Source organism: Maylandia zebra, linkage group LG12, assembly GCF_041146795.1.
Source record: "Maylandia zebra isolate NMK-2024a linkage group LG12, Mzebra_GT3a, whole genome shotgun sequence".
In the NCBI taxonomy this organism is placed as follows: domain Eukaryota; kingdom Metazoa; phylum Chordata; class Actinopteri; order Cichliformes; family Cichlidae; genus Maylandia; species Maylandia zebra.
In genome coordinates, this window is record NC_135178.1 from 23138997 (window position 1) to 23154764 (window position 15768).

At 37.2% G+C, this 15768-nt stretch overlaps 1 protein-coding gene across 2 annotated transcripts; it reads left to right on the forward strand.

Moving 5' to 3' along the window:
- Positions 1-4424: 4424 nt before the first annotated feature.
- LOC101469718 (G-protein coupled receptor-associated protein LMBRD2B) lies at positions 4425-13637 on the forward strand. 2 transcript variants are annotated; one of them, XM_004547296.4, is made up of 18 exons: positions 4425-4536; positions 5187-5414; positions 5635-5741; positions 7094-7192; positions 7811-7978; positions 8075-8285; positions 8374-8448; positions 8551-8655; positions 8792-8972; positions 9340-9521; positions 9795-9928; positions 10139-10244; positions 10342-10439; positions 11148-11251; positions 11442-11488; positions 11601-11709; positions 12826-12919; positions 13047-13637. In XM_004547296.4, exons 2-18 carry the CDS (start codon positions 5241-5243, stop codon positions 13108-13110), a joined length of 2058 nt encoding a protein of 685 aa, XP_004547353.1. In that variant the 5' UTR covers positions 4425-4536; positions 5187-5240; the 3' UTR covers positions 13111-13637. The 2 variants fall into 2 exon arrangements, with proteins under 2 accessions (XP_004547353.1, XP_004547354.1); XM_004547297.4 differs by having other exon boundaries at positions 4441-4587.
- Positions 13638-15768: the final 2131 nt, after the last annotated feature.

A 15768-nucleotide genomic window follows, 5' to 3' on the forward strand; every position in this document is an offset into this window, starting at 1 on the left:
AAATGATATTTGTAGATTATTTTCTCTTATATATTTATTTATTGTTAAAATGTGTATCTGCTTGATCCTGTTTCTCTCTTTTTGCAAAGCTGAACCTTCAGAAACAAATTAACTACCTCCATCTAGTGGTGAAACAACTGCACTAACTTAATCCACCCCTGTTAGAGTTCACCCAAGGAACAATTTCTTTTGCATCTTTAAATCTAGTGGTTAAAGACATATTGGTCCGGAGCATTTTTTTTCCTCATCTAGTACGTATATAACATTGGTTTTGTTTGTGTTTTTGTTTGTTTGTTATTAAAGTAAAAACTAAACAAAAAACTGTAAAATAACAAAAACAGTACTGATTATTGCTGACAGGTCCAAAATGTGTGACGTAAAACGTTGTTAGTCTTTATAATCAGCAAATGTCCCTTCATAAGGTTAAGAAATGAGCTGCTGTGAGTAGACGAGCTGCTCATTTTAATAACCTGGTGAAAACATGATCTTATTACACATTAACAATAATTTTAATGAGTATATACATACATAACCTTAGCCTCCAGTTAGATGGTGATGCTATAATAATAATAATCAGGATAATCTCTGCCTCAGATTTGAAGAATGTATCTGATCAATGAGATTAGGACATACATATATTCTACAGTGACTGAAGGATTGAATCTCATTCAAACAGGTTTGAATGGTCATGCACCTAATTATTTTAATCCTTTTAGGATTGGGAGGGTGGGGGGGGTGTGACAGATGGCCTCATTAAGCACCTGCCACTGGGTTTTATCTGTGCTGTAACAGTTTGAATCAGGCCAATAAGCCTTGCACTGCAGAAACGAGACACAGGAAAATGGAGCTAACAGACAGTCTTCTAGAGGACTGGCCAGCCTCTCTGGACATTTTTGGGTCAGTTTTGTTGGATGCACTGGGTGTGACCAGAGCAATTGAAGGCTGGGCCGTTTTAGTGAATCTCACTGAACATCTGTGTCTGGATCTGCTGGGCCACATGGACTTGTTGCTGGAGCACCGAGCTGTGTGCATAAACATACTTGGACCCATGTACGCTGACGACCCTTATTTATGGTTGTACCTCCACAACTGAAACGCACTGAAAGCATTCTGTGTCGCTTTCAGTCAGCACTCTATCTGGATATAAGTACAAATGTTTCAGGGAGTAGGGTGGAGGAGAAGAGGAGCACGGGATCAGAAGAAAACATAACTGAAAAAGTGATTTGAGTTTTTCTTTTTCAAGATTCACCAAGTTTAGAGAATAATTGTCTGTGTTGCAAGAATTAAGATTTATGCATTTTTTGCCTGTGTTGCAATTAGAAGTGCATGCAAACCAACACAACTTTAACCAATGGATTTAAAAGGTAGTTTGCAAGGACAGACAGAAATTAATTTATATCATATCAGAATGCATATCTGAAAAAATATGTATGTTGGATTAAAAAATATGAAAAAGAATTGTGTCTTACTGATTTAGCAAAAGAAAAAGAAGATATCACAAGAAGATATAAAAAGAAGATAAGAAGATGTCCTGTTTTAAAATATTGCTCATTAGTCGTAGTATATCAGAAATATATCATTATAAATTACCTTTTCCTTTCAGGTCCAGCACTTTGCAATTTAATCAAAGCCAAAAAAAAAAAAAAGTTCAATCAGCCTGTGGCTGATTTTGTATATGAACCTGTGATAGATTTTGAAGTTCATATGAATTTTATTTTTCATAAATTGTATCACTCTGTTAAATTCAGAATCAGGAGTATAATAATAAGAAGCAGCATCATTTGTTTCTGTTTCATTTGTTATATTTCAGCCTGTCCTTATGTAGCTTTGTGCTATACAGAATATGCATGTCTCTGGAGACAAAAACTGTTTCTGTCTTCTACAGAACACCATTATGTTTCTCTTTCAATGCTGTGCAATCCACACGTCTTTTTATGCTGAATTATGGCCACATTATTCATATGCTTGCTTCTCTGTCCACATTCCAGCCTCTTGACTCTGTTCTGCTCTTTCCTCATCCTATATCTTGTACTAAAAAGTGGGGTGAGTGAGGTTTCCTCATAAGACACTACTGCAAAGATTTTCTGGTTATTTCTGCTATTTACTTACACAAATATTATGCAAATTGTGTTTAAGTGGCATAAAGATGAAATAAGTTGTTTTTCAGTTAAACTTTCAGTTAAACTCATGGATGGAATTGTGTCTCTTTGTATCACTGAAATCAACCTTGGACACCTATGATCATTAGTTTGCCCGTTGAGCCCAATTAAAGGAAAAACCACTAAAGAAGGATGTTCCACATTATTAAGCAGACCACAATTTTCAAGCAGTATGGGAAAGAAAAAGGATCTCTCTGTTGCTGAAAAGCGTGAAATAGTTGAATGCCTTGGACATGTAATGAAAACCTTAGATATTTCACAAAAATTTAAATTTAAAAAGATAACAATGTTAGCCTTTTTTGCAGCTATAGGGCATATATGGTATCACTCTATCAAACAAGAAGACAGCATGTAACTACAACGGTGTTTGCTAGTTCACCTTACATGCATTAATGTAATAACGTGGTTAGCCTACTCAATGTAAATTACACACGAACAACATTAAGCCACTCACTCAGAGAAGAACGGCTGCTGCTGCTATCATCATCCGTCATCACAGTATCACCTTAAAGCACTTGTTGCAGGCTGTTGAGTTTGCATCTTTTGCTGTGAAGTACAGCCAGACTTTTGAGCGCTTCGCTTTGGGCATTTTTAATCTGTAGCTCTGCTCTAAAAGAACGTATGTACCTGGGCCCGCCTACTTCCTTGGAAAGGTAAAATGATTGGCTAGAATCCAAAGTGTATGACATCGCAGGAAAAAAAAAAAGCACCGAAATGTGCGCTGCTTTTCGGTCTGGTTACTACCGTTTATGTCAGAACCGGTGCACCGGATACTGGCACCCATCCCTACCCCTAACCAATACTCACAAGCAGAAACGGCTGCAGTGGGCCCAGAACTACATGACGACTAGTTTTAAAACAGTCTTGTTCACTGATGAGTGCCATACAACCGTGGATGGTCCAGATGGATGGTGGTGGCTGGTTGGTGGATGGCCACCATGTCCCAACAAGGCTGTGACATCAGCAAGGAGGTGGTGGAGTCATGTCTTGGGGCGGAATCACAGGGAGAGAGCTGGTCCGGCCCTTTAGGGCCCCTGAACGTGTGAAAATGGCCACTGCAAAGTATGTGGATTTTCTGACTGACCACTTTCTTCCATGATAGAAAAAGAAGAACCATACTTTCCGCAACAAAATCATCTTCATGTTAGACAATGCACCATCTCATGCTGCAAGGAATACCTCTGCATCATTGGCTGCTATCAGCATAAAAGGAGAGAAACTCATATTGTGACCCTCATCCTCCCCTAACCTCAATCCTATTGAGAACCTTTGGAGCATCCTCAAGCAAAAAACTATGAGGGTGGTAGGCAGTTCACATCCAAACAGCAGCTCTGGGAGGCTATTCTGACATCCTGCAAAGACATTCAAGCAGAAACTCTCCAAAAACTCACAAGTTCCATGGATGCAAGAACTGTGAAACTGCTATCAAATAAGGGGTCCTATGTTAATATGTAACTTGACCTTTTAAGAGGTTTTTGATTGAAATAGCTTTTGATTTCAGTAAATATAATCTCCTAATGCTGCAAATTCAACAAATGACCACTTTCAATTCTCTACAATCTTTAAAATGTTTTGAAACTCTGTTTGCGTAATAATTTGGAACAGTGCATTTTAAGTTTTTTATTTTTGAAAAACATACTGTTTTCATTGGGAGGTTTGTTGAGTAACATTTGAATTATACTCTAATGCTTGATGACTCGAAAATCATGCTGTCATTTGAATCGACTATTTAGGAAAATCAGAGAAAATATCATTTGCATGATAATTTGGAACGCGGTGTATATTTAAAGATAGTATTGTCAGCTCACAACATATTCTAGCAAAGTATGTAGCTGTCCTTCGAACTAAGTTCAGAAAAAAACTGGCTACAAATGTAATGACTACAAAAAACATTAAGCTACTTCCTTTTTCAACAGTTTAAAAGTTTATATTTGTGTATCTTTCTCAGGTTTTGAACCTACAATCATTTGTATGAGCATATCTGTCTACCTGTCTACACTGTACGTGTATGAATGGATCCCAGTGATGCAATAATGCTTATAAAATACAGAGTTACTTGTGTCTACTCTGAAGCCTAAACCATAAAATAATTACCCTTTTTAAAAAAAAACAAAAAAACAATGGAGTATCAAATAAGTAAATAAACATTAATTGGCATATATGAGTTAAAAAAAACCCCCAATAACAACTCATGTATCAAATATGATTCACTTGGCGTTACGTTGTCGATGAAATTCTCAGCAGTCACTAGTGCCTACAATACCCAGAATCCCCTGCTGCTCCAGCAAATCTGGCGTACCGAACGTTAGTTACGCAACGTAGTTTCAAAGGTTGTATACATCTGTCGGGGTTCCCGTCCAGGAAATATGATGTGACTGTAAGTTAAGAAAGTTTTTTGTGCTTTTTGATGACAATGAACCTTCCACAGGTAAGAGTCTGTCTGGCTCTAATAAATAAAATATATAAAAAGTGGGCCTACTTTGTTCATGAAATGAAACACAGCTTTGACTGTTAACAGTGCGAGAACACGGCGCGGAAATGCATCGAAAATCATCGCTTCTGGATTTTAAAAAAGAAAACATGACCACAATAGCTAAATGAACGTCTTGAAAACAGTAGTTATCACTCCAAAACATCTGGAAAACAGGATTCAAAGCTTTTTTATGTGAAAAATATCCCACTTGAAAAACTTTCTAAAAGCCAGTTGTTCGCTCTGTTCGGTCTGAACGTTATCAGAGTAGCTTACCTCTCTGAGTGTTTGTGAAATGTCAAAGAATATCTTTGGGCACACTAGAGTTTCAGATTTGTGTATTAATTCAAGGTCCTGCTGGTTTTCGTTCATTTCTTTTCCTCTTATAAATAAATAAAGCTTTCTTTTAATTAATCCATTGCAGTGTGTTATGTTACTGCATTTTAGTCACTTATGTTTCCCCACATCTCAACTGGTCTGTTTCTCTCTGTTATCCAGCAGATAAGAGCTGATATTCTGTCTGCTTTCACCACTCACCTCTTTCTCTTTGTTTCCAGGTCTTTTCAGTCTGCTGTCATGAGCTCTTGATGTCTGTCTTGTTATAAGTCATCATGAGTGGTGCTGCGCTGGCTGTTGTGGTGGTGGTCGTTTTTTTCTTGGCCCTCTACCTCCTCCAGCGTTATGGAGATCTGTGGAAGCAGCAGAGGCTGGTCCTGTTTGGAACGCTGCTGTCCTGGTACCTGTGCTTCCTCATCGTCTTCATCCTACCACTTGATGTCAGCATGGTACTAGACATTAATTTCTTTATTAGTGTAACTTTATTTTTTCAGGGGGTGGGGGTGGGCAAGAGTAAGATTTTTATGTGCTTTTTGAAAAAATTTCTCTAAGTAAGGTTGAGCTGTGTGTTTATTTATACAAATCTCACCTCTGGGGTCTTATATTAACTATGTTCACTGCACTTTTACATGTCTTTGCCTGACTGTGCAAACTCTACTCTTCTGCCAGGCTGTCTACAATCAGTGCAATTCTAACATTGCAAACACCACTACTGCAACTCCAACGAACCCCAGTAGTAGGAGTGAGGCCAACTTGTCTCCTTTTCCATCTATGAGGTAAAGACGTTGTTTTGATTTATCAGAAATAGGGCCATAGTTTTCCAGATTTGCTCCACCGCCATGCAGCATTATACATAACACAGCAGATAATCTGCTGATCTGCACATATCCACTTTGTCCGTGTTTGTTTAGCAAAGGAGCCAGCATTCCACGGGGATCTCATAATCTCATTTGCTCATCTTTCACATGACTTCTCCATGTATTTGATTGCTTTAAGCCCAAGTAAAGCCTTACAACTGAACAGACTTTATTCACTCAGTTCAAGTCACTCTACTGTTTTGTTTGGTATTCTAAAACTGTTAAGAATCAGCGTTTTTTTGCTTATTTGTAATTCCCCTAGATGATATCAGTACTCATCATTTTTATGTGTTACATACACTCACCGGCCACTTTATTAGTTACACCTAGTTAGCAATGGGTTGGACTCCTTTAATTCTTTGGGGCATAGATTCAAGAAGTCGCTCTTATCAATACTGACATGATAGCATCACATAATTCCTGCAGAATTGTCAGCTGCACTTGCATGATTATAATTTCTCCTTCCACCACATTCCAAAGGTGCTCAATGGAATTGAGATCTGGTGACTGTGGAGACCTTTTGAGATACTCCAGTAGGCTCTCTTGTTTAAACAATGCTCAGCTGATATTAAGGGGACGAAAGTCTGCCAAGAAAATATCTTCACAGCATTACACCACAGCCAGCAGCATCCTGAAGTGTTGATACATGTTGGCATAAACATGTAGCTTGCCATCACCAGTGTGTGAATGGGTGGATGACTGGATATGTAAAGCGCTTTGGGGTCCTTAGGGACTAGTAAAGCGCTATATAAATACAGACCATTTACCATTTTACCATTTTATGCCAAATTCACAAATGAGTAGTTATTCAACTTACTATTGCCTTCCTATCAGATATTTCCGTGAACGAGCAAGTGTATCTAACACAGTGGCTGATCGGTGTCATCTCTCAGATTTCACCCTAATACAATGGAGGTGAATTAAATTCCATTCGTGGCTCTCGCAGCTTTGAGAAATACAGTTTTAGAATTCAGGAGTAATACTTCTTTACAAAAATGTTACCGCATTTAGTTCGTACATTGTTTTATTTTATTGGAGCTATTTTTTATTAGAAATCTGTCATGAAATGTGGGGGCACTGAACCTTTTAGGGGCAATGAGTGATTTTGAAATGGCAACAAAATCCATACTGTGTATATTTTATGGATTCAAGGTGTGGTTGTGTTAAAGTTGTGATGATGTATCATGTGGCTTTTGAGCATTTAGAATTTTATACCTGGCTTCCAGTGTGCTTTTTTTCTCTAATTCTTTAATCTTCTGTGTGCGCTTCAGTCCACCAGGCAAGTGTGAGGAGCCTTGGACTTATATTCCAAATGACACCCTCGAAGTGTTTTGGAGAGTTGTATACTGGACGTCTCAGTTTCTTACATGGTAAGATCCTCTTACTCATAAACATACGATAAATAAATCGTCCCATGTTAGGAGTCAGGATGTCTAAGTGTTCCACCAGAGGGCACTCTCTATCCTCCCTGTTGGCAATAGGTGTATCTGATATCTCTGTGTTGGTGTTGGTCCTGGATCATCATAGTTACTGTTGGTCTGGATTCATCATTTCATGTGACCAGTCACATTGTTATGATGCCATAGTTTTGCGATGTGAAAACGGACCTGCCGATGTTCACTCAGGAAAAAAGGGTTATGGGGTCTGATCAGGCTTAGGCAGAGTGCAAATGAGTTGTTGTGACATTAAAACCAGACTGTTTTGAAAAAAGTTATCATATTATCTTAGTAATGAGTCTGACTAACTAACTAAATATTAAAAATGTTAAGGAAATGTGTTTATCTGTAATGCGTCTCCAAAAAATATTAGCTGATATTTTTAATTTTTAAATCAGCAATAATCGGTGAAAAAATTCCTATATCAGTTGGGCTCTAATTCATTCTTCTTCTTTTTTTTTTTTTACACACTATTCTACCTTAAGTTAAAAAATGTTTTGACTTTCCTTTTCTCTCTGTTTCTTTCTGTCTGTTCTCTGTGTGAGCATGCAGGCTGCTGTTGCCCTTTATGCAGTCTTATGCACGCTCAGGAGCTTTCTCAGTGGTTGGAAAGATCAAAACAGCTTTAATTGAAAATGCACTTTATTATGGCTCATACCTTCTCATCTTCATCGCTCTGCTCATCTATGTGGCTGTTCAGCTAAAGTGGAAACTGACCTTGTAAGTCGAGTTGGAACTGTATGCACTATATTTCAATTTGTGCTTTCTGGTTAGCATAATCAGCATAATCTACTTTCTTTCTTTTAAATCATGTAGGGCGGACCTCCAGACCATAGGGATTACAGCTGCCAACACCTGGGGACTCTTCCTCCTGGTCCTGTTGCTAGGCTATGGCTTGGTGGAAATCCCACGGTCTTATTGGCTGTCATCTTCCCACAATTACGTGCTATCCAAGAGCTACTTCAAGGTAGCAAAGATGGCTACTGAGAAGGCAGAGGCAGATGAGAAACTTGCAGATGTCATGGAGGCAAGGGTTAACCTTGAAACAGAATAAAGAATAAACTGCAGCATATTAATTTTTTTTCTTTACAAAAATAATCTGCTTTTTTTAACAGGAGGTTGCAGGCATCCATGCCTCTGTCAGGCAAAACCACTTTCTAAGGAAGTATGTGGACATAATTTTGACAAAGGTAAGAAATGAAACCAAATTCCACAAACAATTTTTTCCTCATGCATATATTGTGCATTTTCAGCTTGTACACTGGGCTCATTTGAGTGTCATTTCACTTCAGTGTCCCACAAAGTACCAAGAAGAGATGGGAATAAATGTGGAAATCTCTCGCGTGGACCAGAATGCCCCTCCCACCAAAAGAGTCCTAGTTAAACTTCATGAAAAAGTAATTAATTCTTTTTAAAATTGCACTGTGAATTAAAAAAAAATAAAGCAAAAAAATATGATTACACATTAAAATGCCTGTAAAAAGTGTTTGCCCATCTTTCCTGTATGTTTTGTATTTGCGTGTGTGTTTTCAGGTGGTCAGCGCAGTGCAAAGACACAATCAGACTCAGGTTCAGTGGTCTATCCTGTTAGAGCAGGCCTTTCATCTGGAAGATGTAGCAAAAAGCCGGAACAGCTCGCTCCGACACTTCACCCACAGCTTCCCTTTAGCACACCGTGGCTGGATCCGTAGGTTCATCTACACTCCAACTGTAGGTGAGTTCTCAGATTCCCACATGGAGTATTAAAAGTAAAACTTATTATGGCATTGATGATATATCTAATACAGCCTTAAAAATGTTCTTGAATATCTGCCATAATAGAAAGTTGTGGTTTGTTTTCAGTTAGCAACAAGAATATTTCTCTTTTTTTGAACTGTTTGTCGTCTGGCAAACAACATGCAACTTTTAGGGACACTCGGTCTAATAATAAATTCTTCGCGGCAGTCATGTACCTTTTTTTTGTATAACATAAATGTGAGTTTGCACTTACACGCATATTTGTTTGTTTTGTGTGTGTGTGTGTGTGTGTGTGTGTGTGTGTGTGTGTGTGTGTGTGTGTGTGTGTGTGTGTGTGTGTTCAGAGTGGTTTTGGGAGTGTGTGCTCAGACAGGGCCTCTGCAGGCTGCTGGCCGTCCTCCTGTGCTTACTCTCCGCTGCAGTAATCTGGTCTGAGTGCACCTTCTTCAGCACACACCCCGTCCTTTCTCTGTTTGCGGTCTTTATTCAGTTGGCTGAAAAATGGTACAACTATCATTGCATTGAGGTGAGTATGTATTAGTGCTGTCAGCGTTAATCCCGTTAGAATGACGTTACTACAAGGAGTGACATAGTATTTTGATTTATTTAAAGTTTTTTTTTCTTTTTGCCAGAAAATTGGTGAAAGAAACAAAAGTTTGCCTTTCAAACACTTGGACTCCCACATTATTATTTTATTTAAAACCAACAGAAATCTGCTGTGAACATAAACATGTTGGTTATTTTGTTCTCTTCAGTTCAAGCCTAACCTTCAAACGTGTTTCCTTTTTCTCTCCAACAGATGGTGTGCTTTGTGGGTATCCTGTTCATGTGCGTGTGCGTCTACTCCACAGTTTTCAGGATACGATTTTTCAACTACTATTACCTGGTGCCACATCACCAGACTGATGCTTACAGCCTGCTGTTCAGTGGCATGTATGTGCAGCATATTTACACTATAAGGGATGAAGTGAGTTGAAATGGAAAGTTAGTTAGTCAAACACATCTTTGCATTTTGGTTTCAAATCAATGGAACGATAGGTTACAGGTCAGACTTTCCAAACAGGAAGCACAATTCAGTCTGGTATGCTTAATTTGTGTTGTCCTAATTTTAATATTCTCTCTCTTTTTCCCTGTATGACTCAGGTTATTTTGTCGTCTCACTCCACCTTTATGCCTCAACTTTCTGGGAATGATTCACATGGACTCTGCCATCTCACACAAGAACAGAGTACAGACATCTTACACCTCTGTGGGTTCCACAAATTCACGTATCAACACACACACACAGACATTTGTACCTGTAAATTAAATGTGTGTTTTTCTTTTCTTTATGTTTTTTTTATCAGATTATGGGCTCTATGCAGCTGCTGTCATTTATATCAGATGGGTTCTACATCTATTATCCCATGCTGGTATTGCTGCTGTGCTTTGCTACATATTACAAGTAAACCAGCAATCTCTAACAACTTTTGCACATTCTTGTGTATTTTTCCCACCTAAAAATAGTCCAATGGCTGATTTAAGATGTATAAGTACAGCTATAAATATGAGAAATATGAGAACTTATAATATATTTAAAGAAAGCTATGGAACAAATAACAAGTTTTAATAATATTGTTAGAGTAAGTAACATTGTTACAGTTTATCTCATAATAGAGTAAAAATCTGTCTTGTCTATAATCCTTGAAGCGTTGATGGTTTTGTGACTCATGATGTAAAATATTGTATAAGTATAAAACACTTGTTATTTAAATTATGCTTAAAAATAGCAATTTAATTTTTTGTTGGACTCATTGTTTGAAGTAGAGTTGATAGGACTTTAGCTTTTCTACTGAATTCTGCTTTTGTCCAGAATCTGTAGTGCAAACACATTTCCAAACACATTATCACGCCCTTTATTTGCCAATTTAATCCAGTGTGGTTAAAATCATCCCAGCTATACACTACCCACCTGTTTATCACAAATTGCACGGTAGAGATGTAGTAGTTTTATACTTTTTATTACTCTGATACACTTAAGATGAAGGTTAATTATGAGCAATAAAATGGCCATTTTGCAGAAGGAATCTGCTCTGAAAAACCCATCACGTTTTTGTCTTGAGTACAAGAACTTATGTGTTACAGTATGTATGTCAATCATTTTGTTTTGTAGTCTGGGGTCTCGCTGTTTGAACCGCTTGGGCTTCCATCAGTACATCACTGATGATGATTTGATCTCTGACCTGGTGGATGAAGGCAGGGAACTCATCAAAAGAGGTAATTTGATCACAAGTTCAATTGCTTACTCTTTCTGAAGTTTCTGTGCATCAGAGCAGTTTTGGCAGCTAAACATATCCAGGTTTTTACAGTTAATGTTTTCATGCATTATTATAGTAACCTATGAAAAATGTTTTTTTGTATGTTTGTTATGTTTGCACTGTATGTTTTATAATTTGTTCTTCTGTAGAAAGAAGGAAAAGACAAAGAGCTGAAGATGGAGAGAATCGAAGATGGGTAGATATTTTCTTTCTTTAGTTGCTCAAGACAAGAAGATCTATCCAGCCTATTGGCTTGCCGGTTCTACTGGTTTGTGTGTATAGTGTGCCTACTTTGTTTTGTGCTTCAGGCGTGGAGGGAGCGGTATGGTGTCGATGGGGCCACTGGGCGGAACAGAGCTGGTTACACTGAGTTAAAGGATAACCAGAAGGAGCCTGTAACAAAGATCAAGAAAAGTGGTAGGGCTCTTTCTCATATCACTACATCTATCTAATATTTTCTTCACACTTTTTTTTTAAATCGATATTTGTCCACCTAACTTGCTGCTCATACAAGAAACTAAAAATCTATAATTTTAGACCTAGGGCACCTCACCCACATGAGATACATATCCATACAGGCTTTACAGCTTGCCTGGTTGGGTTTCTTTGGAAGAAGCACCACCCCTGTGTTCCCACAGGAAGTTATTCTTAGGTTTCTATGAACATGACACAAGTAAAAAGAACTTATCATACAGGAATCTATGCAAAAGACTGAACAAGTATGGCATGTTTGGAAGTGCTGCCACAAGAAGGCCTCTTTTCTCTAAAAAGAACATGGCAGCATGGCTTTGGTTTATATTTTATTATCCAAACACAGCAGGAAAACACCTCATACAAGTTATCAAGCATGGTGTACAGGTGTAATGATTTGGGCCTCAGGACCTGGGCACCTGTTGACCACAAACTGCTCTGTACAAAAAGTATTCTAGAGTTAAATGTGAGGCCATCTGTCTGACAGCTAAAGCCTTGTTGTAGCTTGGTAATGCAACAAGATAATGATTCTGAGCAGCAGCAACAAGTTGGAATCAAAGTGTTGTAAAATTACAGTCAAATTCAAGATCTCAATCTGATTCAAATTATGTGGCAAGAACCTAATACGCTGCACATGAACAACTGCCTGCTTTACATCTATATATATTTCTACATATATAAATATCTAGCAGATGGTAGATGACGGTCATTTCTTTGCTGCAGATGATTATTACGAAGAACATTTCTAGAGTTTTTAACATGTCACCACCTTTCCCCTTTGTTTTGAATTACACCAAACATGGAGTTTTGATGGATTATCATGATTTATATGGTAAATAAACTGGTTTTTATATCGTGCTTTTCTACTCTACTTAAGCACTCATTATACAACTTGTGTCATTCACCCAGTCATACAGGTACGGTTTTTCTGTGAATGCATACATCGAACTGCTAACCTTCCAATTAGTAGATGACCTCTATCTCTGGAGCTATAGCCACCCCTTGTAGAAGAAGTCAACCTGCTTACTAGTGTTGTGCATCTTTTCTTCTCTGTATTCACAGCTGTCACATTTACCAGAAGAAACGAAAAGGCCGACGAGCAGCAGACGGGCTTACTGCAGGAAGACTCCAGTGATGACGAGTCGCCCAACAGAAGGTATGATGTCATTCAGTACCAAGAATATAGTTGGTTAGTGTTAAAATAAATCTGAATAATATTGTGTTTTAAAAGAATGCTAACAGTGCCTTTCTGTCACACTGTATCACTGTGTTTAATGCTGTAGATCCACAGCAGGAAGTTACCTCACTCTGTCACCTCCAGTGAAGGGCGTGTTTGACGACGTGTGACGCACGAAGGACCTGGAGGGAAATCAAAAAGCTAATATGTGCTGCAAATAGAATAAATGATTCAAATGGTACATTTTCTTCAAAGGGAAGTCTGAATGCAGATAATTCACTCTTAAGAAAAAAAAAAGTAAAGATGTTTAATAGATGTAAAATATAACTTTAATAAAGGGTTTTATATCACAAGCATTTTTGGTGGTATTCATAGCGATTGGTAACTGTAAGAACTTAACACATGTCTGTAAATGCATGCTTGATATTGTTATGTTTTATAATAAAATTGGTGGATAACAGAGCTCATAGTATGTGCATAGATTTTATATTTATTTAATTTGAAATTCAATTTCTGTGCCTAAAGCAAAGTGTCATAGAGAATATATCAAAAACATAAACACGTTTAAAGTTGTGTTTTCAACTGTATCTGCTAAATAGCATCATTTTCATGTGGTGCAGTCTCCAGGCATCTATTTATACAATTTTGAACTGTTCAATTGTTATTGTATAAATAAAACATAATGTTTTTGCTTGTACTTTATCTGCTGTTGGATTTTGAGTGGCCTAAAATATATAAAACAGCATCCCAAGATGTCCTTTATAGCACTTTTTTCAAATGTCACAATGTTTATTTTATTTTATGACCTGAGGGTTGTTTTTTTTTTTCTTTTAAATAGATAATTATTGCAAGACAATTGTTTGCAAATATATGGAGAGGTTTATACTGTAACTCCATGAGTGTACAGAGTTTTAGTTTTGTTTTTTTACATGTATTTTTTGCAGCCCTCTGCATGTCCTAATGACATAATTTGTCCAATATATCCACTATCCCTCTCAAAAAGATTGCCTCTCTAACTTTTTCTCCACACCACTCAACCTGAGCTGTTCCTGAGGATCTTCAGCTCTGCCACGTCCACCTTGGGCCCCTGACTTTTGCTAGTGCAATGCATACCACCACCTCTCCAGGCATTCTTCCACCTGCTCTAACAATAGAGCACAATGTTGTCTGCAAACATAAGTCCTGCTCATCATCATTAAAAACAAGAAAGGGCTCAGAGCTGAATCTGTGAGTCAGGCCCACCCTTAGTTTGAGCCCATCTGTCACTTCTACCACACAACTCACCACTGTCTCGCTGTCTTCATACATGTCCTCCACCACATTCATATACTTTACCACTCTTGACTTCCTCGTGGAGTACCAAAATTTATCTCTTGAAACCTTATCGTAAGTGCTGAGAGGGTGCAACTTCTTATCACGCTCTCTATACATCTCCATCAACACTCTTAAGGCAAACATAGCACATGAAGCACTCTGGCTTCATGCTATGGCTTTTTACCATTATTCTTCTGTAGTTAATACAGCTCTTCACATTATCCTTGTTCTTGAAGTACTGTGCAGTTCTCCATTCTTCAGGCATCCTCTGAAATTGTATTAAACAATCAAGTTAAAGTCCATTGCCCTCTCTCTCTGACTTCTCCATACCTCCACAGGTATGTCATCTGGACCTTTCCTGTTTCCATTCTCTTGATAGCTCCTCTCACTTCCTCCTTATTATTTCTCTGCACTTCCTGATCCACTAACTTAACTTCATCTGTCCCCCATTTCATTTTTTCTTCATCAGTTTCTCAAAATACTTCTCAACACACCATCTTACATCTCTTGTTGAAATATATGCGTTGACTCCATATTTATGTTATAATTAGCCATAATCATAAAGTTTGTCAACTTGAAAAATCAATTAATGCAATCTAAATAAGACAAATGTTGTTTCATTTTAAAATATTACATGTATCATTAAAAAAAAGATTCAAAAGAAGTCGAAAGACAAATGGGATAAAGAATAATTATTAGTTTGTTTCTTTTTTGTCATGAACATCTTCATTAAGTTTCAAAACCATTAAACCATAAAAAAGAAAGACAATTCACAAGAAAAAACAAAATTATACTAAAATGTAACTCAAAATAGACAGAGAAAGGTTGCAGCACTCTTCCTTGCATGACCAAAAAACAACACCAGTTCTATGAGGTTAGAACGATGCCACCTTAAAATAAAACTGGAAAAAATATTGAAAGTGAAAAATTTTAGTTTCAATTAATCTTTTATTACTATCGTTTTTTTCTTCACTTTCAATACAAAATGTTTCAGTACATTTATTTCATTTACAATATTTTTTTTCAGTTTCAATATTTTTTTCTGTTTTATTTTAAGGTGGCATCGTTCTAACCCCATACAATTCCCACTTAAATGATAAAGCTCATACTTCAGATCAGGCCCAAGAAAGAAAGAAAGGCTGGGTAGAGAAATCCCTATTCTGTTTACATTAGTTTATCTATAAATAATATAATATTTTATTGTTTAATTTGTAATTATTTTTTATATGTATTAGTATTTTTAATATACCTACATTTATTATTTAAATTTTATTTAACATGATATGACACGTTAATCTTTCGTTAATCAACCTCTTACCGGTGATGCCTTCCTAGGCACTTCGTAAAACACAAATTCTTAGATCTTAAAGTAGCCTAGACTACCAGTCTGTCAGTATTTATTACTTGACAGCAGTCAAAAGTAATAATTTGTGTGTTTTTAAGTTGATATTAGAAAATACTTAAAAAACTTTAGGGGGATTTGTTGTCTATTAATTTATTTATGTGAAACTAAA